Genomic DNA, 25,637 nt, shown 5'->3' on the forward strand with positions numbered 1-25,637 from the left:
AAAAGTAAAATTGAATAAATGATAGGGTTAGTTACGTCATTAAGAACAGAGGCTGTAGCTAAAACCAGCAGACACATGGCCCTTGATGAACTGAGTTTGAACCCACAAACATACACCACCTGTATGTATGTATGGTCTGTGTTTTGTTTATACCCTTGTAAGTTCGTATTGTAATGACTGCAGAACAAAATGGTGCAGCCGTGTTTAAAATGGACACTTGATGTCTTCTTTGGTTCAGTGGGCTCTTGGGCAGTCTGTGCACATTGCTTACTTTATTGGCTGTGCAGGTAAAATCAAACAGTTTCAGCCCCCACCCTTCTGCCTCTCTGCCCACCTCCTCAATGCCCGTCTTTGGCTTGGTATCATTTACTTTATCCTGTTGTGCATGAAGAGCACCTTGGTGTGAACATGTGCGTGCGTGTGTGTGTGTGTGTGTGTGTGTGTGTGTGTGTGTGTGTGTGTGTGTGTGTGTGTGTGTGTGTGGGTGCGGGCAGGGCTTTAGCTTGAGTGTACGCAGAGTCCATCTGTGTTGAATGGAGGAGGGGGGGCTGGAGAGGGAGAGAGAGTTCTCAGACTGTGTTCACAAAAGCCATTAAAGTTTGATTTTCCTGCTCCGCGCTCTTTGAATAAATCAACCCGTCATTGTTTTTCTGGCTTTTTTTTTTGGTTCCCCCCCTCCCCTTTCCCCACATCCTGTGACTCCGTCACACTCACTTTCTCTCTGGCACAAATTGCTGTTACCAGCTCTGACAACGTTTTGATTACCACAAGTCATTGCGGAACCTGTCAATCTTCAGCGGGCTGTGTGCGAGCATGCGTGCATGCGTGTGTCTAGTGTCTTTACAACCAGAAGCCCATCCATAATTCCTTCTCTTTGCCCAAGGATAGACTCGTGTTTGAGCAGGAGCTGTGTACTGTATTCTGGATGCTGGAGAGTAATTGGGATGTCAGGGGCTTTGGAAAATCCTGAACACTGTACATGTGGCTGCCTACCACAAACCCCATTAGCTTCAAGCATGCGTGATTCTGCTGCACGCTCATCTCCCCCCTCTTTTCTCATCTCTCCATCTTTGTATCCCTCTCTCCCCTTTCAATGTTCCCCTGACTGTGGCTTGATTTGCCTTAATGGATCTTTATAGCCTTTCCAATTTGCTCAAATCTGTTTTGACTGTCACACTGCAACAGAGCTCCAATTGAGAGAGACAGAGAGACACACATGCAGAGAGAGAGAGAGAGAGAAAGAGAGAATTAATCTCATTCTTCCACCATTTCTTTTTTTCCCCTTTTTCTCTTTCCTCTTTCCTTTCCCTCTGTCCTTTTCCTCCTCTTCAGCCCAGGAGGCTCCCTCTGCCGTTCCTTACCTAATCTGGTTCCTTTTAAAAGATTCTAAAAGACTAAGCAGCCCTCTTTCTCTTTCCTCACCCCCATGGTGTTTTGGAAAGGGAAGACTGGCAGTTGTTACAGTTGCAAAAGAGAGAAGGTGGGTCTTCTCTCATTACTACTTATCACTACAGCAAGTTGCCTGGCACAGAAACTCTCTCTAACACTTTCCTGAAGACACCGTGATCTGAAAGGCCACCTCATATACAAGGCAGTCTTCTGCGTGATGGGCACGTCGTTGGCGCCCAGGCATCTAAGGGAAAGGCAGCGAGGCAGAGAGCGTACGGCGCTTTTTCAGGCCGGATTGCCTTTGGCTCAGGATTGTCACGCGGTGTTCGGAGGCAGCAGGTGAAAGGCACAGGACAATCTCGCGGTCGCGCCCATCAGGGTCCGTTGTGGCGACGCTGAGAGCAATCAGCTGCGCATTGTGTCCCTCTCCCTCGGGCCTCCGGGCCCCTACGGGGCGAGCGCTCACTCCCCTGTCATTACCGCGGGGTCCGCCCACGGGTTGCCAGGGCGCTGATTTGTCGCGCCGCAGTCGGGGGAGGAGTGAGCGAGGGAAAAATCTGCAGAGCTGCATTAACTGCTGGTCAGTCGCGGGCTGTAATTATCATCACGGCCACGGGGCCTGATGCATAACCAGGGCCCTCTGAGGCTGCGAGCAGAGAAAGCAATCAGCGGAGAGGCCCATGCGCTCTGCACAAATAACAAAAGCAACACCTCATTGCGCAGGGAGGTGAACGGCCGGGTGGACGCGGGAACACAAAAGCACAGCGGAATGTTCCGGCTGAAAGTTCCCGAAACTGCTGCTAACCAGCGCCATAGCAACAGACGCCACCCCTGTCACTTCCGCGTGGCGCCATCTGCGCGAGAAATGATCTGATTCAAACTACTGCTGTGACTGTCATCTTATCCAGGAAACATCCCTCAACTCGTCCTGTCCTCTCTTCTTATCTTTTAATTCTGCCCCCCCCCCCCCCCACTCACATACTCTCACACGCACACACACAGGCACACACACGCACTCACAAACTCACACACCCCTGGCAGGAGCTGTTTGATGTATAATTGAGTCTTGCTCTCAGCCTCCCTTTCTCCCCTCTTCCCTTTCCTTTCTTCTCTCTGGAGAGAGAGAGAGAGAGAGAGAGAGAGAGAGAGAGAGAGAGAAAGAGAAAGAGAGAGAGAGAGAGAAGTGAAGGAGGGATAGAGAGCTTGGAAAAGTTGAAAACGGGGAGAGGAAAGAGAGCAGTATTTGCCCCCATTTTAACCCTTCCAGAGTAGGTTTTTGCCATTCTTTGGTTCCTGTTTATGATTTATGTTGGTCTCCTGTACAAGGCTTGTCAACATTCTGACCGTGTAATATTGACTGTCTGACTCTCATCTGATGTCATGCGTGGGTCTGTGATCTAAATGACGATATTTGCACACCAAGGTTTTACAAATCACCAAAACAATTTCTCCTACAAAGAGCAAGATGTAGGGGAATACAGGTGCTCCAGTTTGGCAGCAGGGTGGTAGACATTTTTTCAAATTCACTTTCCCGGCTGCTTTCTCGCTCCAGTCCCGTCCCTTTCTGACTCCATTTCTCTTGTCCTTTCCATTTCCCTTCACATTGCTCATTCCTCCTCTCCTTTTCCCTCCACTCTCTCCACTTCCCCCCTTCCCATTCTGCCTTTTATTTCCTCATCCCTTTGCATTTCCCCCCGTTCTCTCTTTTGTCCCCTTTCCCTTCCTCCTTCCCTCACGCCCTCATTCCATGTCCACCTCTTCTCTCTGCAGCAGAGGTACAGGTACATGGAGCGATTGCAAGCTGGGCATTACTAAGACATAGGCTGTGACAGGCTGACTCATAGCTTACCTCTTACCTCTTCCTATCGCTGTCTCTCTGTCTTTCTCTCTCATCCGTTGCTCCACCACAACAGTAAAACTCTCCTTTCATCCACCATTTGTCTTCTTTTACCACTATTCTCTCCATTATTTTTAGCTCGCTCCATATTCGTTTGTGGCCACTTTCACCTCTGTATCACGCTACAGCGGTAAGCATTGGCTAATCCAGCTTGATGAGTCTATTGTGTATGCCCATTGAGCGCTTCACTGACACTACTCAAACTGATAATGTTTCAGGCAAGGGCGATCCCGTCTGCTTCCGGGACTATTTAAAAGGATAAGATAAACCAGAGAGTCCGCGCTGGCCTCCAGTGGAATATATTCTGTTATTAATGAATCAGCTCCACATGAATATAGATGTAGTTGAGAGGACAATTATGGAATCTTTCACTGGTGGAGAAACAGCAGGAGGGATGCTTAGGGAGAGACTGTGATACTCCACGGGGTAGGAAGGAGAGACAGAGGAAGGAGAGAGAGAGAGTGAGTGAGTGAGTTACGCGAGTGTGGAGGTGTCTTACTAGGTTTCAGAGTCAGAAGAAGATGGTATTTCTTTGCTTGAGAAGACCCTCTTACGTATTAAGGCATGTTGGATGTCAGGATAACCTCTGACCGTTACCCAGTGCTGGGGTTGTGTGTTTGAACACAGTTACTGAAAGAGAATAACAGGAGTGAGAAACATGGTCCTTTCCATATTTATTCATACACCTGACTAAATAGGAATGGAAATATACTGTAAAAGAAAAATAATACATATTGGATTTTTCTTTGATTGCTGTACGTTTAAAAATTTAGTAAAAATTGAATTGTCATAGCATTGGAAAGTGCAAATGTTCACAAATACTGTGTTTTATTGCACAAAACACTAGGTTCGTATTTATTCACATCTTTGTAATTTGTGTTTTGTAAGTCCTCTTTAGCGTGAATAACACGAGATGGTCCCCGTACTGTTTTATGAGGTTCTGGCACTGAGTGACATTTATGACCGTTGCTCCTGGCAGAACTCTCCCTGAGAGAACTGCTCTGGGTCTTTTGGTTTCCACTTGTCCAACCAAATCTTGAGTTAGAACCACAAATGTTAGATTATATTGGATAGTTTGGGTGATTGAGATGTTTAGTTAAAAACATTTTGTGCTCAGTTAACCATTTCTTTTTAGTTGGTGTTGATTTGGTGCTTTGTACTGCTGATATGTTCATTTTCAGCCAAATATTTTATTATTACTATTTTTTAACCTTTATTTAAACAGCTTAGTCTCATGTAAAATCTCTTTCACAAAGGAGACCTGGAGTTCTGAAGTTTGGCAGAGGGAATCAGGATTTTGGCCCGAATGTTTTATTAACAGTTGGAGTTCTTACCTCCCTCTGTCATAATGAGGGCTTCAGGACCTGCAGATGCAAAACAAAGTAGCACTTTTTTCTTAATAAAAGCTTCATGGCAAGTGTTAGGCTGATGAGCTTGTCCAGACAGTTATATTTTATACTATCTGACGATGAGATGTGCTTCTGATTGTCATTCAGATGTAATCTGACAAATTCAAATCTCTTTTTATGTTTTTATGGCTTGCCTTCAGAGAGGGCTCTTCTTCACAGCCCTGCATTTAATGCAACATCCATGCATTCAGCTTTGAATGGTTCTGTCTGTAACATGAGGATGCCAGGTGGTTTTGGAGATCTCCAACTATTACCTTTCGAATGTATACCATTTTACCAGTACCATTATTATTGACCATTTATTGATCATTTACCTGAAGTCCTCAGAGAGCTCCCTGACTTTAACTATGATAATGCATTCTACCGATGAATCACTTATCTCCTTTTATACCACAGGGCAACAGGAAGCCTTTGCGTGCCTCTATATAGATCCAGAATCTTCCGATTCATATTTTATTTAAAGATTACTTAAAGGTGTGAATAAATGTTTTCTGGATTAAATTATCTGTGAACAACTTGAATTTGCTCTATGCCATGCTATTAAGATTAAAATATAACAATTTAAACATTTTTAGGCAGAAAAAATATCTAATATCTAATATATGCATTTTTCTTTTATAACATGTTTTTGTTCCTTTAGTCATGGGTGTGGGTGGTCAATGCAATAAACCCCCTGTAACATGCAATAGCCGCACAACACCACTGCTCCTACACTGATGATTGGAGCCAGCCAAATTCTAACCATCACAAGCAACATTGCATCACCTGTTGGGATAGGCGCACAATCCAGAAGTATAGCTTCACTGCTGTCTGGTCTTAGAGGACACAGTACTGTCTCACACTCTGCCCACACCTACTCTCAGTGGAGGATGTTAAACAGAGAAGCAGCATGAGATATTACAAGCACTGTGAGAACAGCGTGCTGTCTGAGACCAGCTCAGATAGACCTGACTATGATGAGCTTACACTGCAGCCTCTGAGACATGCAGTTCTTCATTACACATGGCCAGTACTGCCGAAAGGAAGGAACAGTTTTGACTAGTGTTCATATGACTTGACCAGTATTTTCACCACGGTAGGCAGAGAGGCTAAAATCATGAATGGTAAAATCACTTCAGTTTGTGCAGCTGCTGTGAAGAAGGAGTATAAAGAAACTGAAAAGAAGTATCCTAGAAACAAAAGAAAATGGCAAAAACAAGCAAACAAAAAAAAAAGAAACCAGGTTCGAGAGAAAGAGAGAAGGAGTGAAAGAGAGAATGAGTTATGATTGAGAGAGAATACTGGAATGCTAGTGAACTGTCAGGATGTTTTCTATGCTCAGAGATGAAACCGTGTGAAATATGCCAAAGGTCTCTCTGCTGGAAGAAGTGAGGTTAGCTCAGTTACACTGTCATCTCAGATGACATAAAGGCTGAGATCTAGTACTCATAATTTATCAGATTCCTCTTGTCAATGTGAGTCCGGATCTCCATTCACACGGTTTCGTTTTCACTAGATCCAAGGGAAGGCAGTCAAAGCAGGGGGCAGTGATAACACATTGACTCCATAGGGACAGAAAGTCAGGATTGAAATCCATGGTACCCTATTCAGGATCCAAGAAAAAAGCCATTTGATTTATAAACTTTCATTCCACTACTGCCTGACTGAGGAATGCTAATTTTCCCCTCTTAGAATGTTACCGAACAAAGTCATTTTGGCTGAAACTGACCCATTACAGCACAGACACCGGCTGTGCCAGTCTCATCCAATTCGGTTGTAAAATCATTTCCCTCCTTTATTTTCTTCCCTTAAATCGTCTATTAATCAATTTCTAATTCTGAGTCCAATTTGCCCGTTCTGATGTTGATGCCACCACCTTCTCTGCGTAGACTCCCTCAGCTCGGTCTCATCACAGTATCCCTGCTTGCTGAGTTTGTTTGCTAATTACCTCCAGCGCAAACGAGTTTCAACGTGAGCTCCACTCTTCATACCCATTACTGAAAACGACAGCAGTCCAAGGCAACAAGCCTCTACCACTGAAGGCAAAATGGGTAGGGAATTGTGTTTCAGATAAGAGAATGGGTAACAAAACAGACCAAAATGGAAGGGAGTCTTGCAACATTTTTTTTTCTGCAAAAACCTTTCAGGAATAATTATGCAGATTGAGACTTCACCTCCCTTGCACTGGGGACAGGAAATTACCATATAAATATATTGGTATCTTAGGGGCTTTTGTGTTCCTCTGTGAATGACCAATGCACTGACTTTGACATGAGGGGCAATAGGGAAACAATGTCCCTAATAAGAGGTTGTGGGGTACTTTTACGTCATGAAACATGGATGCACATTTTCCCTTTTGATTTGAAGCCACATTTATGGGATAGTACGTTAAAAAATGAATAGCCTTATTTGGCTTGTTATTCTCTTCAGCTCACAGACAGAAACTGAATCCTTTCTTGGATATTTTGTAGAATTCACCCATAGATGTCCTAGTCATAGATATGTATGCTTAGAAAAACTGACAGCCTTATTCTCAAAACTACTTCTTTGAAATATAAGATATTTCACAGGAACTGTCCGTGGTATTGTTCCAAACCCAGGCGAAGGACTGGATGAAACAATCATCAGACTTGTTAGGGCAGTTGACCGGATGTTCTGTTGGTGGTATCAGCTATGGGCCTTTTTCTTAGGTTGGTTTTCAGATACTACAAAATTTGAATGTGATTTTGAGTTCCAGCTTTAAGACAATCCACTAAATGTTCTTCAAAGAACACCAGGTGCCCTTATGTACAGGTGCAAAGACATGATACCATTATTTCCAACATGTAGAAGAAATTAAAGGGGGAAATTAAAGTGGTTTTGATTTGTTTTTTCAGTCATCCCGCTTTCTCTCTCACTCACTGTCTGTCTTTCTTTCTTTCTTTCTTTCTTTCTTTTCTCCCTTCATCACACACACACACACACTATCACTCTCACCACTAGCCTGACCTGCTCTGATTCCCTCATGTCTTTATGAGACCAAAGTGCTTTGCTGATTAAAGTTTCTGTTTTATAGAGAGAATAAAAAAATAAAATAAATAAAGTGAGAGTGTCTAGCCCCCTTAGGCAACGGCCGTTTATATGATAATCAGCTCCTGTCTGATTTGCATTTAATTCTATTAAAAATAGATTCCCCACCAAAATGAAAAAAAATAGAGGAAAATGAGATTGAGAGAATGAATGAAAGAAACAAGTGAAAGGATGAGTTCACGGCAGGGCTGCCAGGTGTCTGTCCACTCACATGGATGACCAAACAGTTTCCCTGAGCCTTATTCTCAACTGCGGATCAGATTAATAAAAGTGGAATACTGCAGATTTCTCTTAGAGCACAACCCTCATTGCCCTTGACATGTGGAGGTGTTTCTTTTCTAAGATGGATTATTATAATGATTACTGTTTTATTACAAATAAGTACTTTGTGGGCTTTTAACTGAAAAAGCTGTGTGCCTTTTCTGGAGTTTAACTATGATACAGAAAATTATGACAGCCACAGACCTCCTCTTCTACCTTGCCATGTCAGGACTCACAATAGGTTCTCAGAATGCTGCTGTAATGGTACGAGCACATTACGTGTTAGCTGGGTGATGCACTGGCTCTCGTCCCCTAAAACAAAGGAAAGGATTAAAGAAGGGTTGTGAGACAAAGCATTCCGACGCCTTCCCCGTGGAACAAACACATCGTCAGTCTGCCCCTCGCCTTCCCCAAGCTATCAGGCTTCCCTCTTCCCCCAGTGCATTAAAGTTGATTACCTTTACACTTAAATAAACAGGAGAGGCTCTTAGAGAGCAGCCAAGCATGAGGAGAATGAGAGGGGGGGGGGGGGGGGGGGCTGATAAGGAGATAAAGATGCTATTTGTTTCTGCTCTGTTGATAAAAAAAATATACCCCCCTCCCCACCTTCACGAATGACCCCCCCCCCCCCCCCCCCCCCCCCCCCCCCCCCGCCTCCTACCCACAATGCCCCCCCCCCACACACGCACACACCCCCGTCCTTGCCTCTGAGGAGAGGCAACCCTTGCTGTCAGGCAGCGAGGACGATGGCGTGGAATCATTTTGTGCGGCTGAGTGATTCTCCAGACAATCGAACATTGCTCAGGCTGGGCTGGGGAGACCAGACAGGTGGATATGAGAGACAGAAAAAGAGAGCAGGGGACAGGTGGAGAGAGAAGTAGATTGAAAAAGGGAGAGCGAGAAAGTGAGAAAGAGGGGAGAGGGGAATAGCAAAAGAACAGTAAATATTTTCCTTTACTATGCATTCTGTATGTATGTTTTGTTACTCTTTGAAGGCCCGAGAGAGGAAAGAGCAGGGAAATGAAAGAACATACAGCTAGCGGTCCTAGAAGAAACTCTGAATTCGAGTTTCCTCGGTGTGAATATAAGTGAATAATTAAGATGTAGCATTTGGAATTAAAGGCTTCCTGGCATTATATTTTGGCTGTAGCGTGTATGTTTATTGGTGACTAATTTGCAATCACATGACACACACATACCAGCACTGAAAATCAGCCATCTCATTTAACCTAATTAAGAAGTGAAGGTAAATGTAATAAGGCTTCCAAAGTGTCACTCCACTGTCGGAGGTAAAGCAAAGTCAGTGGAGCACTCAGCACTGGAAATCGACACTCGACATCATGGGCACTGGCCATCTGACCATCTGTGGTCTCAGTGAAACACAGGTGAAGACATAGATGCATTAAAAAAGCATCTCCCTGAATTGATGGAGACAGAAAATCTAACACTTCCACCAGGACCAATGGGCTTGTCCGTCACAGTCCGAGTAACAGAGATTAACCAGCGTACCAAGAGACAAATAAATCCATGGACATCTCCACCTCCTTATAATCGTCTTTATTTGTCTTTGTAGCGCTGCAGTTCCTAATGATCAAAGATTTTTACATTTACATTTTAGCCTGAATAGCGCCAGTGTTAACTGGCATACTGGGAGGATGGGTGTGCACACTGTGGAGAGTGAGTGAGGTGGGGAGTGAGTGATTGCTCCTGAAGGTGGGGACACACAGGTGAAGGAGCAGGAGAGGAGGTAGGGGAGGGGACCTGATGCTCCCCTTTCCTGACTGCACTCTTGAAAGGCAGCTTCAATCAGTTTCTGTAAGAGCTGGGCGGAGCCTGCTTTCGCTCCATTAGACTTTCTCTCTCACTCTCCTGCAGCCTGGAAAGATAGGGGAGGGGCAGGGGGCAAAACAGAAAGAAAAGAGAAAATGAAATATATAAAAAAAAACTAAAAGATAATTGAAAATCCGATCCCAAGCAATTTAGCCGCGCTGTGAATGTGAATGCCCCTCACGCCCTTTTTCTCTCTTTTCATCTCTCTCCCTCTCTCTTCTCTCTCTTTCCCTCTCTTTCTCTCTTTTTTCTCTCTCTTCTTTGTTGATTGATGCTTTTGATTGGTCAAATTCTTAAAAGAGGGTAGAGAGCTGGTGGCTTGAGATAGTTTGTCATAAAAGATGCTGATTAGCGAGGTTTAACATACTGACATACACGTAAGGTTCAAATGTTTCCTGTTATTTCTTTTTCTTCTAAGCATTATTCTGTCATTTATCAATACCTCTATCACACCTGAAAGTGAAGGACATTTGGTCTCAGGATTCAAAAACATGTTGAATAATTGAACAGGCTCATTTCAGGAATGAAATGCATTTCTTTTCCTACATGCTGTGATTAATGTTCGTGTTCCTTAGAGCCCTCTGAGATGGAATTGTTACTGCACGTAGTAATTCAAGCTTTCAGTGGCTTTAGTTTCATGCAGGTACTAGCTAAAGTGCTATAAATTGGTAGAAAGTATGTAACATTTATTTGTTCAAAAAAATCTGAAATTTGTTTGTATTGTCAAAATATTATCATATTAGTGGATTTAATTTATGTAGTGTTTTCGTAGGCTATGATTCTTCATATCAATAATCTTTCTCATGTATAAGAATCCACTGTGCTTAATGAGTTATTATCAAAGACATTCATAGTTGTGTGGTAACTTTGCATGTTCATATTGACACCACATGTTTATGAGTTTGATCCACAAACACTTTGGAAATGCTACCTATTGCCTTTCTGTTTGGTGTTCTATCTACAGGTTGTAAAGCTGGCAACAAAGTTATGGGCCGTATATGTTTTGTGACCCTATAAGACTTACCCAGGTTGAAAAGATGCTGTGCATTGATAAAATGTAGGCAGTTTCCTATATTTGAACATTGAATGCATTGAGAAGAGGTCACAGTAAGATCATGACATGATCACTGTACATTACATTACAATATTTCGTTATATTATTGTCATTTAGCAGACACGTATCCGGAGTGACTTACATAAGATACATATTTTACGTGCCATCCATTTATACAGCTGGATATTTACTGGGGCAATTGTGGGTGAAGTACATTGTGCAAGGGTACAGCAGCAGTGTCTCAGCAGGGAATCGAACCGCCAATCTTTCAGGTACAAGTCCTGCTCCTTACCACTGTGCTAAACTGCCCCCCCCCCCCCCCCCCATACACGTAGTTTAGATGGTTAGGGTTAAAACAACTGAGGATGTATGGCTCTTTGATTCAGTGGAATAGATTAGAACAGGCATGCCGTGCCAGGTAAAGAACAGTTGAGATCCACTGCTTGGCATCCCATCCTCTAAGGTTTGGAAGTCGGCATGGAGCCATATGCCCTCACGTCACCTGTGTCATTCTTTTGTCCCGATTGTCCCACAGAGATGAAATGAAGTCAGCTACTACAGCACAATTACCCAGAGTACCTGAGGAGAGAAGGACGGAGAAAGAGGGAGGAGAAAGAAAGAGAGAGGGTGAGAGCTCTAAAGCCAAGCGGCAGCGCAATCATAGCCCCGCTGTGGCCGAGCAGAGAGAGAGCCCCTTGTCCAGCATAGGTGCAATCACAGCCCCATTGTGAGTGCCAGCTGGATGGCTGTACCCTTGCCCTGAGAATGAGCCCACGCAGGGCAATACTGCCAAGGTAAATTGTGCCTTTTTACAGCACAGACGCAGAAACGCACTCTGCTCACATATGTCCCAGTCGCGCGCGCACTGTGAAGCCTTACGCCGTAGCGCACAATTTTGACGAAAAGGGCTGCATGACCCAGCAACCTAACAACTTCAATATTGTTTCACATGTCAGACATTAGCTTTATATAAACACATGCTGAATGTACTGAGGACCGTTGAGTCAGAATTTGGATTGTTGAGCTGGAATTCAGCCGTTGTGTTCCTCAGTATTTTCTTTGTGTCAGTGAGGTGAATGAAGGAGGTCAGAAGGATTGTGGACTAAGCGGGCAGCTGGGAGAGGTCAATCCTCAGTAAACCCTGATAAAAGTGCAAAACCTGATGCTGTGGTGCCCACGGTTCTGGAACCATATGCTGATAATGGAGAATCTGCTGTAACGCTCTGTGACACTTTGTCTCTTGAACACCCATATCAGTCTCCTCAAGGCCACATCTAGCTCAGTCCTAGCTGGGGAGGCGGGGCAGTGGGGCATCTTTCCCACAAGGCACAAGGAATGTTGGAAGTTGGAGTCCAACCGTTTATAAAAAATCATTTTTGCATTTCACATTCATATGATGAGATCTGTAGACAAATCAAATCATACGCCCTCACCAAAATTCAAATCTGGAACGAATTTTTTTTTAAAAAAGCCTATTTATCTTTTGTGTTTTCTGATTTCAGCGGAGGGCACTGGTGCCAGGGAGTTTTTTTTCTTTTAATCATTCGGTCAGTCTGATTTATGCCCGAATAGAGAACTGTCAATTTTGTGGATTGCAAACGGAAGAGCACTGCTTTAATTTGATGGACTAACTGCTGGCATGTTCTGATTGAAAGTTTTGGGTATGCATAGCAGCAGTGTAGCATAGTGGTACGGAGTAGGGCTTATATAACCGTGTCGCTGGTTCGATTCCCCTCTCAGGCACTGCTGTTGTACCCTTTGGCAAGGTACTTACCCCACAATTGCCTCATTAAATATCCAGCTGTATAAATGGGTAACATGTAAAAAATTGTAACCTGTTTAAGTCATTCTGGACAAGAGTGTCTGCTAAATGCCAATACTGTAATGTAATGCATGGCATAGGTGGTATATTATGTGAAATTAGAATAGCAATGCAGGGGTGACTGGGCCAAATAATACAGCTAGTCTGAACCAAATGGGATCTGCACTGCTCCATAATTCTGTCTGTCAACTCTATCTGTAACGTATATTCCTATTGGACCCCCTTTTTCCTGCTGACCCCCCCACCCCCCAGAGTAGGGGCAGAGTGAGATCCCCAATGCGGCAATCAGGGGTTCAAAGCTGACGTTCAATTTCATCAGACTAAGCGCCCGTGGAGTCCCAGTGCTGAGTTTTTCACTTGAGCCTGAAGAACTTCAGATTTAAAGGAGACTTTAAAAGCACACACACACGCACACACACAGACAAACCCACATGCGCGCACTCATTATGCTGCCAGCAGCAAGTTGAAAGAGCGAGGGGAGTCCCCTTCATATTTCCCGATTTAAATGGCTATTAGACGTGAGCGTGCTCCTGCCTTAAGCCCTCTCTCCCAGAGGGAGGCTGCGGATATCCCCAGACGCACTCGAGATCAGCGAGGAGCAGCTTTCGCACCCCCCCCCATCATCTCTCCTCTATCTCTCCAGATTAGCCTCGTTCCGCGCTGCGGGACTGCCGCGTTGCGACACGCTGAGACGCCGTGCTCCCGCACCGGCAGAACCGTTCATTAAATGGTCATTACCCCATCGCTTCAGATTCACATACGGACTGGATGGAAGGTGTTCAGGAAGAGGTTTGAGTTTTATACACTCCTGCTGCGAGAGGCCTTCGGGAAGCAATCATGTGGTCACTGCTGCAGGTTTTTTTTTTTTTTTTTGGAGAACTCAGCCTAAGAGAGGTGTTCAGTAAGGGGACTTTGAGTTTCAGGCATATTCACCCTCTATGCTATAGGGCACTGTCTGGCTCATGATCTTATAGAGGAAAATGCCAGTCAAAGTGATAATGGAGGGGTCATTGAACTGGTGGTTGGGGCAGTTACAGTATCCTCTTAGTAGCCATAATTGAATTTCAGCTCTTTTGATAACATTTGTGGGTTATCTCTAAATCCAACCAATAGTCATGCAATTGTTGAGTGTTTTATCTTCTAGCTCTGCGTCGTCATCGTCGTCATCATCATCATCATCATCACCATCATCTTTCTCACTGTTATCACTCAGTTCCAGAACAATTTGTCCGTGACATATGCTGTATTTCTGGGTGCTCTGAACAGTCAGCGAATAAAATTAGCTCCAGGTAATTGAACAGCTGAGCATGTGGACCAACTGAGGCAACAGCTGGAGTCCATGCCAAGAAACACCGCCGTCCTCAAGGAGTATGCCGGTTCTTAGAAAAGACGGACTGCCCGTGAGCAGCTGTGGGCGTCACCTGCAGGTTCACCCTTTGGGTGGTTGTGCCCGGCCGTGACAACAGCCTATGTTCCTTTCTGGTACACAGAATGCTCCTTCCTTAAACTGCTGAAGCCGTGCTAACAGGCTGGTGCTCCGAGAAGGACCATCACACTAACAAGCTGTACCTGGCAGCTGCCACCTCCGCACACAGCAGCATTCAAAATGAAAGACAAAAAAGAAAAGATACAAAATTACCTGTTTCCTTTTTTTAGCAAGTGAGATTTGTCCACTGCTCAGAGGGAGTTGGACCAGTAAAGTTTCTTGGACCTTGTAATGGCTTTTACCAGACCAGATGTTTGAACAAGTGATCTTGAAACACAGGTTTGGAGCTGCCAGTCATAACTACCGTGGATCGTCCCCACCTGTGAGTCAGAAATTGGAGCGCAGCAGTTGCTGTTGCGTCGCTAGCAGATTTTTGTCTTAATGAGGGGGTAGAACAAGTCCCAGAGCTGGAGAAAGGTACCGCTGAGTGCCACCATTCTGTGACTGTGTAACTTCATTCAGAAATAATGAGGGCAGCTGAATCCCATTACAAACTCCATCTTGCTGTCCCTGCGATGCAGCTAAGCTAAGCGCTTAGGTAGTGATACAACAGACGCGCAATAAGCTAACACATAACCACCAGCTTTTGGTGTCTGTGTGTGTGTGTGTGTGTGTGAGAGAGAGAAAGAGAGAGAGCGAGAGAAAGTGTGTTGTTGTGTGGGCATGCACATTTGTGTGTGTTTGTTATTGTGTGCATGTGCGCATTGGTGTGTGTGCGTGTGTGTGTGCGCGCACGCGTGTGTGTATGTGTTTGTGTGTGTGTAACCACATTGAAACAGTACTGCTACTCTGCTGATGTGTCTGCATTCTCTCAGTTTTGCTCTGTGTAAATAGAGAAATGGGGACAATATGAGAGAGAGAGGAGTGAAGAGGATTTTATTGGCTTTGAAGCGGTTCAGCTGAGAGAATGTCGAGCGCAGTTGTCTCGGGGCTGCGCGCGTGAGTGTGTGTGTGTGTGTGTGTGTGTGTGTGTTGGCATGTCTGCATCATTGTGTGTTTGTTTGAGTATGCGAGGTGGTTATTAAGAGTTAGTGAGTCCTTATCGAAGATGCCACTTGAGTGGGTGGAGTGCGGTGTTAATGAGGCATTGTGAAGCAGGGAGCTGTGGGGAGAGATAGACCGGGGACTATGCCAGCTCTAGTGTGAGGGGACAGGATGATGACGAGAGCTACCCCACACGCTCTCTCTGTCTCTCTCTCACTCTTGCTCTTTCTTTCTCTCTCTCTTTCACAAACACACACTCTGTCTTTCAGAGGCGCGCGAACACACATATCTACACACTCACACGCGCGCACACACGCGCAGGCACACTCACAGACACTGAGGTTGTTTTGATATATCTGTCAGTTTGGAAGGGCTAACATGAAGAGCCTTTTGCTGTATACTGTAAGTGTTCTCTCCGCTCAGAATCAAAAGAGAGTTCTTCACCACAGCCAGGCTACCTCATACTGCCAAGGCTGTCATAGAAACAGCTTCAGAATAGCATGAAATGGAACATAAATACGCTAATAATACGATTAGAGAATATTACATTGTTAGTGTATTAAGCAGACATCATTACCTCTGTCGTTTTACAATTTCCCAAATGTATAACATCAGTTTAAATCCAGGACAGAAGCCTGCAATGTAGTGATTGCAGTAGTGGAAACTTATTGTAATATGGACTGGCAATATTGCAAGGTGACAGAGTAGAGCAGTTGGGGATCTAGGCTTGTAACCAGAGTTATGGTTTCATCGCCTGAGTGGAAGAGTAGAGCTGTACACTTTGGTATAGTTTCTAATCCTGAACAGTAAACTATCCAGCTGCTTAATCATAGGTAATTTTTAACATCCCCCTGGCTAAATGAATTGATGATGAAGGATGAAATAACTCTGGAAGTGTTATGTTATTCTTGTACCGATCTCAGAGAGCTATTCTGCAGTTTTGGCTTTGGCGATTTCTACACTTGGCCGCCCTGTCACTCTCAGTCATTGATTTTGCTGACGGGATGCGTGTAAGCTGATGTCAGACCAGGGAACCTATTTGTCCACTTGTTTGGGTCTTATTGGAGCAATCTGGGCCAGGTGCTGGGGGCTCTCTCTTCCTTTTCTCCACCTCCTCTCCTATCTATTGTTCATTTATGCCTTATTCCTGCTGTTGTTAGTACTTTGCTATCTCTGTTTTTTGTTCCCCTCTTTCTCACCTTAACTTTTCTGTCTACCCTTTTCTGTAAACCAGTGCACCAGTGCATACTGCAGACCAGTGAGGCCTCCTCTTTGGTGGCGAACAGTAAAAGGTATCATTATTTGAATTGTGTAAAACAGTACTGTTCAAGTCCCAAGTGGCTCATTAGAAAAGTGATTGTTTCAAGCACGGGCTGAGCCCTACGGCTCGGGTTGAAGCTGGTCATGTCATTTGCCGACAATGGCTGGAAGCCCACACCGGCAGAACAAAATGGCTTTATTTCACTGGGGATAGGGATGGAGAGGTCAGCCATTTTTTTTGCTTACGGCACCCTGGGACTAGCTTGGGCGCTTGTGAGTTACTCAGAGAAAGTCAGGTGGATGCACCTATCCCCTGACGGTATTTGTCTCCTGATGCACTGTGGGACATGTAGTGTGGGAAATAGTCACAGCTGGTCTGTGGAAGTATCAGAAAATTGCAAATGCCTTTCTTCAGGTTAATGAAATGCATTCAGCTGCTGTCATTTTGGTGGTGATGAAGTCAAATGCCAAACTCGTGATTACTAAACGCTGGGTGAAAAAGGAAGAAAATACAAAAAGATATAATTAACAAACAGAGCTGCTCCCTCTGTGGCAGCATGTTTCCAGAAATAGTTAGCTGGACTTTTAGAATAAGAGCAGATTTTGTCTCAGAAATATTGTGTTGTATTTAAATTTCACCTAATAATCTATTTCTGAAGTCCAATAAAATATGGATATTGGATTTTTGCAGAGATACAGTATATTTCTTCTGTTGAGTAGAATCTGAATAGTCATTCTGTTTCTTTCCACTTCTGTCTCCATCTGTCACTCTCAATTTAAACCTGAACAGGCCATAAATGATGTTTTGTTATGCTGATGAGGAAAGACACCTAATGTTACCGTTATAAAGAGTGAGTGAAACGTGGGATAGTTTTGTTGTGATATTTTTGTCTTTGTTGGTTTTTAAATGTAGGCTGTTTTCGTACATTTATTTATTTTTAACAGTGCTTTTTACTTTTTTACAACTGTGTCTCTCTCTCCCTCTTCGTCCCATTCTCCTGTCCTCTCTCTGGGTGGCAGTGACGGTAACTGATGGAGACAGGTCTGTCCCCTATACTGCTGATGTCTGCCTGTCCACGGATGAGAAAGAGAGGGAAAAAAAAAACAACTGAAACAAAATGTGCATGCGCGCGCTGAGAGAGAGAGGAAGAGAGAGGGAGATGTCCACTTGTGGGCTGTGGGGGTGGAGTGAGTGGAGGTGGGGGGGGGGGGTGTGGGTGTGGAGGGGCCGTCAGCTGTTATTACCTTTGTTGTCTTATTTTCTTCACGGCGTGTTGGAGGGCCCGGAGCAAGTGGCAGCAGTGTGACCGGGCTCTGGGGGTGGCACTGAACCGGCCACCCAAAGTCACACATAGTTCAGGATTCACGTCTGCCCCCGGTACAGGGTGGCCCTCGAGCTGACCCACATTCTGATCAGGAATAGGGACAAACTGGAGTGTGTGTTATTCCTCAGGGGGAAGAGACAGAGAGGCAGACTGGGTAAACTGTTTGTTGCCTGTGTCACTTTGCATTTGCTCCAGGCTTAAAACACCTGCAGGCTTTTCTCACTGTGCACAATGCGTCCATACGGCCAGTGCAGGATACTGTGGAATCTATGCGCGTGACCATGAGCGTGTGTGTGTTTCCGCATATGTGTTTGTTTATGCAGTAATACATGTATCTGTTGGGATATGTGTTTCTGTGTGTTTTTATACGTTTATTCCTGTGTGGGTATGTGTGTATGTGCATATGTGTGTACATGCCATTTAAATCACAGTGTATGAAGAGGACTCCCCTCGCCTTTTCAACATACAGTGAACGCAGTGTAATGAGTGTGTGCTTGTAGGTTTGTGTCTGCGCGTGCATGTGTGTGAGCTTGTGCATTTGTGTGTTTGCACATGTGAGTCACTGGTAATCTTTTAGTCCACAGCTATTTGACGGAAATGGGGTGGGCCAGAGATGGGGTGGGGCTGTCCCCATGGCCCAATATATTGGTTAAAGGGAGGTGATGCCCTAAATCCTCTCCCCCACCTGAGCCGGGGGGTGATTTGTGTCTGTTTTGGGGGGAGTAATGGGCGTGAGCCTAAGTGGATATTTTCACCTACAATGCAGGGTGGTTGCCTCTAATAGCCCCAGGTAGTCATGCGGAATGGAAAGCGATTGTTTGGAGGGATTGAATGGTTGTACAGGGAATATTGGGGGAGTGGGAAAGGTTGCCACCTGGTGCTGTGTCAGAGTTGATGTATGGTCCCTGGCAAGTACTGAGGGGGTTGAGGGGCTGGAGATTCATTCAAATTATGAAATACAGTGAACATATCGGGCAGGGATTTTGACAGTTCTCACTCAATAACTCTCACACACCCTTAAAAGCATAAGTCAAAAACGTGATAAGTCATTGTGGCAGTGTGGAATGAATAAATATGCCTTTTAGAGAGCTGTTATAGTTGTTATAGGAAATGAATAAATGATCAACAGTGGCATGCTAAGTGCCATAAAAGACAAACACACTTTAAAAGCGAATGATCTCAAATGCTGAAACAAACCTGACTGAGCATTAATCAGAAAAATGAACATCCATCTCTAGGATGTACTGCATGTACTTTACACACATGTATGCCATATTATGTGTTGGTGCATTTATGTGTGTGTGTATGAGTGTGAAAATACATGTGTTTGTGTTTTTTTCATTTGTCTATGTGTATTTGTGTTTGTGTGTGTGTGCATATGCGTGTGAGTGTACATGTATGTGTGTGTTTGTGTGTGTACATGTGCATGCGTGTGCTTGTGCAAGTGTCTGTGTGTGTGTGTGTGTGTGTGTGTGTGTGTGTGGGTGTATTTGTGTGCATGTGTGCGTACATATGCCTGTCAGTGTACGTGTATGTGTGTGTGTTGTGTGCGTACATGTGCATGCACATGCTTGTGCCAGTTTGTGTGTGTATAACTACATCAGAATGGTACTGTTACTCTGCTGATGTGTGTGTGTGTGTGAGAGAGAGAGAGAGAGAGAGAGAGAGAGAGAGGTGGATGGATGGTGCCAGGCCAGATCTGTGTCTCTGTCCATGTCAGCAGTGCTGCCCCTCGCTCTCTCTCTCTCCTGCTCCTTCTCATCCTGTCTGCCCGACCTGTTTCACCAGGCCGTCTCTGCTGCAAGGCTGCCGGAGTCGTGTCCTGCTTCAGAGAGCGCACAACTGTGCACGTGTGTATGTGTGTATATGAGAGAGAGATTGGGTTTAGCATGACAAACATTAATCCAATATGTAAATGAATCTGTCTCTTAAAGAAAGCTATTTATGTATTAATTGGTGAGTTGAATGTATATCTATGTGTAGTGTAGATTTAGCTACACAGCTATAGATAGAGTGCATTTAAAATCAGATATACTCAATTTACTTTCACAATGATAATATAATTTTATAACAATAATGCCTTAATACATTCTTTATTTATTTTGTCAGATTGTCAGATTGTTGAAGTGTGCGTGCGTGCGTGCGTGTGTGTGTGTGTGTGTCTATGCATGTGTGTGTATACATATGTGTGGCTTTAACATGAATGACACACTTGACAATCTCAACGTCAGCATGTGTCAACACCACAGACTTCTTACCTTTCGGCTGTCAGTCAGGATGACAACTAAGCAGCTCACTCTTTATGGGATATTACCACTCTTCTCACACTCTGTGTGTAATTAAGTTTGTCTGCATTTCTGATTCCTCTGTGTCTGTGGCTCTCTCTGTGTACTGTGGAACATGCCAGATCTCCGTGTATCCTTCTGTTCCTGTGTTGTTGAGCAGGTGTGTGTGTCTCCTCTCTCTCTCAGAACACGCCGGTGGGGACCTCTGTGTTTATGGTGAACGCGACTGATCCAGACCAGGGCACCGGGGGCAGCGTGCTCTTCTCCTTCCAGCCCCCCTCGCCATTCTTCGCCATCGACGGGGCGCGCGGCACCGTCACCGTCACGAGAGCCCTCGACTACGAGACCACGTCCACCTACCAGCTAACTGTCAACGCCACGGTGAGGAGACGCACATGCTTCACAAACATTCGCTCTGAAATGTTTTTGCGCTTTTCCTAGAATGTCCGTGGTAGGTGTCCTTACTCCCAGCTCTGACTGTCACTGATGTTAATCCTGCTCTCCTTCTGTCTCCTGCTGTGAATCTGCTTCTGTCCCGCAGGACCAGGACAAGAGACGCCCCTTGTCCCGTCTGGCCAACCTTGCCATCACCATTACTGATGTGCAAGACATGGATCCCATCTTTATCAACCTTCCCTACAGCACCAATATCTATGAGGACTCCCCCCCGGTCAGTGTGCTCCTCTTTATCTCTGTCTTTTTCTTTGTGTTCAAAAAGGCATCATCAGCAGTACTCCAGTATTTTAGTCTTGCGCCCCTCCTTTTACCACAAAGCACAGTTCATCAGGTGAATGATAATGATGACAGAGGATGGATGTATTGCGTTTGTATAGCACCTTACAGGCTTTCAAGATTCTCAAAGGGCTTCGCAGTGAGTGCTTGGGTGCAACTCAACTCAACTCAAATGCTGCTAATGTGTAGCACCCACCTGGGTGATGCTCGGCAGTGACTTTGTGCCAGACTGCTCACTATACATCAGCTGAGCTGGAGAAAAAGCTTGGAGCCAGAGATTGTAACAGTTTTGTCCAGAGAGACTTACGAAGTCTGATAGCCAGGGCATTCGCCTTCGCTGTAGCTCAGAGTGGGCTTTGTTCTGTCTGTTTCATGCATCGTGTTTCATGCACCATACGTTCACTTGTCCCTCGTGTCGTGTGGCCCTTACGGCATTATAGACCTTATTGAACTGTTGGGCTGAGACGTGGGGGGGGGGGTGACCCCCACAGCCCCCTACCTCCATGTCCCCTTGGGGGGATCCAGAGCAAAGCCACAGTAAATAGACAGCAATTAAGGCACACCACTGTGGCACCCTGCCCCCCGCCGCAGTCCCCAGTGCGAATCCTCGCAGATGTGTTACAGAAACGCAATTACAGCGCTAGATTTACGCCCAGGCTCGGCCAGCTCGGGACTGCCACCAAAGGTCACTCAGGGCTGGATTTATCACAGGGGGCGTGTGGGATCACAGCACAAATTTACTCACCATGTCAACTCATCTACCCCGAGGCGCTGGACAGAGGGGTGGGGGGGTCAGAGAACACCACAGTGGGGGGGGTCTGTCAATCTGGTGACACATATTGCCAGCAGCAAGAGGGAAGAGGGGACCCTCGAGCGCTGTTCAGTCTGGATTTCTGTATGTGTAACTGTTTCAAAAACTCATTTTGATTCTTTTTGATAAAAGAATGAGCTCAATGAAGACTCGTTGTCGGCGTTTGCATTTGGCCCTCCATCCAGAACATGTGGGGATCTGCTCTGTGTGCTACGCAGTGCACCACAGCCTAAGAGCACTTGGTCACACCTGTGTTTCAAAGACTCAAATCTCAAAGTGAGAAGAGGCAGGAAGAAAAGCCCCAAAGAGATCGCCCACAGCTCTTCCCCAGCCTTACGGCCATCTCTGCCTCCCTCTCCTCCCTGAGAGTGAAGTTACGGAGAGTGCGGAACGAGGGGGGGGGGGGGGGGGGAGGCCCCTCTCCCTCTCCGTCTCTCCGCTGTAGCGAAATGTCAAGCACTACATTTGCATGCATATTAACGAGGCGTGAAGGCGGCGTCGCCGGGCGTCTCTGTGGCTTCCCGATCCATCAGCTGTCAGAGGGAAGGTCAGGGAAGGAGGGGGAGAGGGAAGGAAAGAGAAAGAGAGGCTTTGGCCATCCTGGTTCTGCCTGTCTCCCTGTGGTCAGTAGTGCTTCTGTCTGCCATCCAGCAGGCCTCCTTTTTTACCTGTACCTGCCTCACTCACTTCACTTGTTTGTATACCATTCACTTACCTGCCTATCACTGTCTCTTCTTTTACATCTCACTCAGCTGTTTTGGTATTTTAGTTACACATATGCAAACTCAAAGTGTCTGCTCTATAATTATATTAATAATTATAAATAATTATATAATTATGTATTCTATATAAAATTATATAAAATTATGTAATTATAACAGCTTTGCATCAGGGGGAGCTTCAGCCTCTGCTTTCCTTCGGGCAAAGGGAAAGTTGTTTGGGACTTCATTGAACACACTGGTCATTTAATTACCTGAGTCAACCAATCCACAGATTAAATGGGTTCATAATAGCACACAAGCGCATACATGCATAAGCGCATGCACACATGTACACACGCATACACACAGAATTCTAATGTAAGAGTACGAGAATAAAATGGGTGACTGCAAATGCCTTCAGCCCCGCTGAGATTTACAAGTAAACTGATATCCACATAGCACTGACAAAGATAATTTCTATTTCTCTATCTGTGCATCTGTCTGTTTCTTATTTTGTTCCACCTGCCATCCAGAAAAAAACACTGATGGAAGGTAAAAAAAATGTATTTGTCAAAGAAGGCCAGTGCCTCTTATTCTGCTTTTATAATCTTGTAGTCTGTGGTGTTTAAGCGCTTTTTGGACAAAGACAATTTTGCTGTCATTCCAGAGATGGCAAAAGAAAGAGGGGATAGTGCAGATCAGTGAGGGGGGTGAAATGTACAGATACAGCCAAAGAGAGAGAGCGAGAGAGAGAGAGAGAGGTGGAAGGAGAGAATGCTACAGGCAGTGGAGATTGGGTGGTACCAAGGGCAGGGTGATTGAGCATTCCAGTTGTGTTGACAGAGGACGACTATCTGGTGTTATTCCAGTGCACCTCTCTGCGTGCGATCGGTGTGAACACACCCTCTTAAAAGGCCTGTAATTGATTCTGCTGTAGTTGGTCAATGACAGGAGATGCTTTGGCAGAAATAGAGTATAAATGCATTTCAGACACAATTTGCAGGATCAATGGGAGCCTGGCAGCTCCTCACAAGGCTGGCTGAGTGAGTTTTAAGTATGGAAACCGTGTCTGATTGAAGCAGAGAGGCCAAAAACACTTGAGGGATCAAAGATTTCACAATGTCCTCCTTATTTGTCTGTGCTTAAATTTGCACAGCTGGGCAGCATTCACCCAGAATAAAATTAACCAGATGAAAACATGGCAATATTATAGATTGATCATTAATGAAGTGTACTGTGAGGCACCAGGGTGCATGTGATGCACGTGTCTGTATGTGTGTGTGCGTATGAGTGTGTGTGTGTGTGTGTGTGTGTGTGTGTGTATGAGTGTGTGTGTGTGCGCACGCGCGTGTGTGTGTGTGTGTGAGTGTGTGAGAGTGTGTATGTGTGTGTGCGCGCGTGTGTGTGTGTGTGTGTGCGTGTGTGTGTGTGTGTATACATGTTTGTGTGTGGGTGCATGTAAAAGAGAGAGATAGCATTGTATTTAGCAGTTTGTTGTTTATTGGAAATGAATCTTCTTCTCTGGTGGTTCTGCAGGGCTATGAGGTGCGGAAGATTACGGCCATCGACCAGGATCGGGGGAATCCGAGGGGCATCGGCTACACCATCGTCTCAGGTCAGCCTCTCTTTTGAAGTCATTTCTCACTCAATACAATCATCAGTCCTGTTTCACCCATACAGTGTAATAGAATGAGAAGTACCCCATAGAACTCAATTGTTCTCTCTAGCATGAGTCTAAATTTGAAAGGTAAGAAAGACTGGCTAAAATACCTGAAGAGAAAAAAAATGATTGAATCAAACTATTGAGAGACGAGTTGTTGTATTTTGGCATAATGCCTTAAATTAATTTGCTTTTCTTCTGATTTCCCTCAAATTTGGAGCGGTCACGCTTAGAAGCGGGGCATTTTTGGATAGCAGGGGTGCCTTGCCCTGGTCTTTGAGAGTCACTGTCCGCTGACACTTCACATGAGCGCTGAACCAGCATTCCAATAGATCTCAGGACAGAGGTGGTGACCTAAGGGGACCTTTCTGGGGCTGGGACTACTGCATCCCCTGTTGTATACACTCAGCATGCTCAGAGGCCTTGCCAGCGTGTGATTGCATGGCTGATGTCATTGAGTCTGTTTCCTAGAGGCACATTGGAAGAGTTTTCTGTGTTTACACCCTGTCTGCTGCCAGCATTCTGGGAACGCGGAGCAAGTCTCTGGCGGTTTTATTCACACTTGTCCCTACTGGCAGAAAATTAAATGTGAGGGGGTTGCTGTGTCCGTCTTTAATTGTTTGTTGATTTGCTCTTTTATTGGGTGGTGTGATAGACTGTTTTCTCACAGGCTGAGAAAGCCCTGCCAAAGAGACAACAGGGAAAGGAGAGTGAGAGGAAAGAAGAGGGAAGGAGAGAATGCGTTGGTGACTGTGGTGCTTGGACAGGTCCTTTCCCGTTTCCCTTGAAGGCAGTGATTTGACGGCTGTTTCCCTTTAGAGTTTATACGGCTAACTTTATGGGTGTTGTTGTATGTTAAAAGTTTATGTTATAGCAAAATTCAACTGCACACTTATTTGTAACAAGATTGGTTGTCTGTCTTTGATCTCAACGACTGCACCCTCTGGAGGTGATCGGAGGTGTTGCGGTCGTGCGCTGCCACAGCCAGAGGGCGCGGGACTCCTGGCACGGCGGGGTGGGCCCCCCTGCTGCGCCGTGCACCGCGCCGTCCGCGTTCCGCTCGGGTCGGAGCGCGCAATGTGACCCCGGGCTCCTGCAGAGGAAGCGGCACGCAGGGCGCCCGGCCTCGCCAGCTGGTTAATTTCGCTGGCACGCCGAGGGCGCCAGACGAGGAACGCGCTCGGTGATGAAGACACACGGCCCTCCGCCATCTGCGGAGGCGCAGACAGACCCTTTACTGCGCGTTCGCCCCGCATCCGTCTCCCTCTCGCGTTGGCACGTAGCGCAGGGCTCGAGGAGGGCCCCGTTCACCTCGCCGCTACGTTTTCCAGGCTTTACAGACACTGCGGGAAGCTTTCTGCTATGGAATAGGGGCAGACACCATCCATTACATTACATTCATTTAGCAGGCGCTCTTATCCAGAGCGACTTTCAGCACAATGGGACAGAAGTGTATCTATTCAAGTTAAATGCAACAGTGTCAGACCAGGCTAACAACATTCACAGGCCAGTGAGTGTGAGAATAATACTATTCAAGCCCTAAGTTAACTTGTGCAACCTGACTAGATAAGGGGAGGGAAGTATACTACCATACATCAGTCACTATCCAATCAGTCACTAATCTACTTTGCACAATATTTTTGCGCACATCATGAGCCTCCTAACACAATGTCATAAGGAAAC

At 45.5% G+C, this 25,637-nt stretch overlaps 1 protein-coding gene across 1 annotated transcript in view; it reads left to right on the forward strand.

The window, feature by feature from the left end:
• cdh23 (cadherin-related 23) overlaps positions 1-25,637 on the forward strand; it is a 178,099-nt gene that overhangs the window by 51,054 nt on the left and 101,408 nt on the right. Inside the window, exons 7-9 of the mRNA XM_036546518.1 lie at positions 20,237-20,431; positions 20,592-20,720; positions 23,831-23,909. Coding sequence (XP_036402411.1) covers positions 20,237-20,431; positions 20,592-20,720; positions 23,831-23,909 — 403 coding nt within the window. The remainder of the gene's footprint in view (positions 1-20,236; positions 20,432-20,591; positions 20,721-23,830; positions 23,910-25,637) is intronic.

The sequence above is a fragment of the Megalops cyprinoides genome, chromosome 15, assembly GCF_013368585.1.
Source record: "Megalops cyprinoides isolate fMegCyp1 chromosome 15, fMegCyp1.pri, whole genome shotgun sequence".
Lineage (NCBI taxonomy): Eukaryota > Metazoa > Chordata > Actinopteri > Elopiformes > Megalopidae > Megalops > Megalops cyprinoides.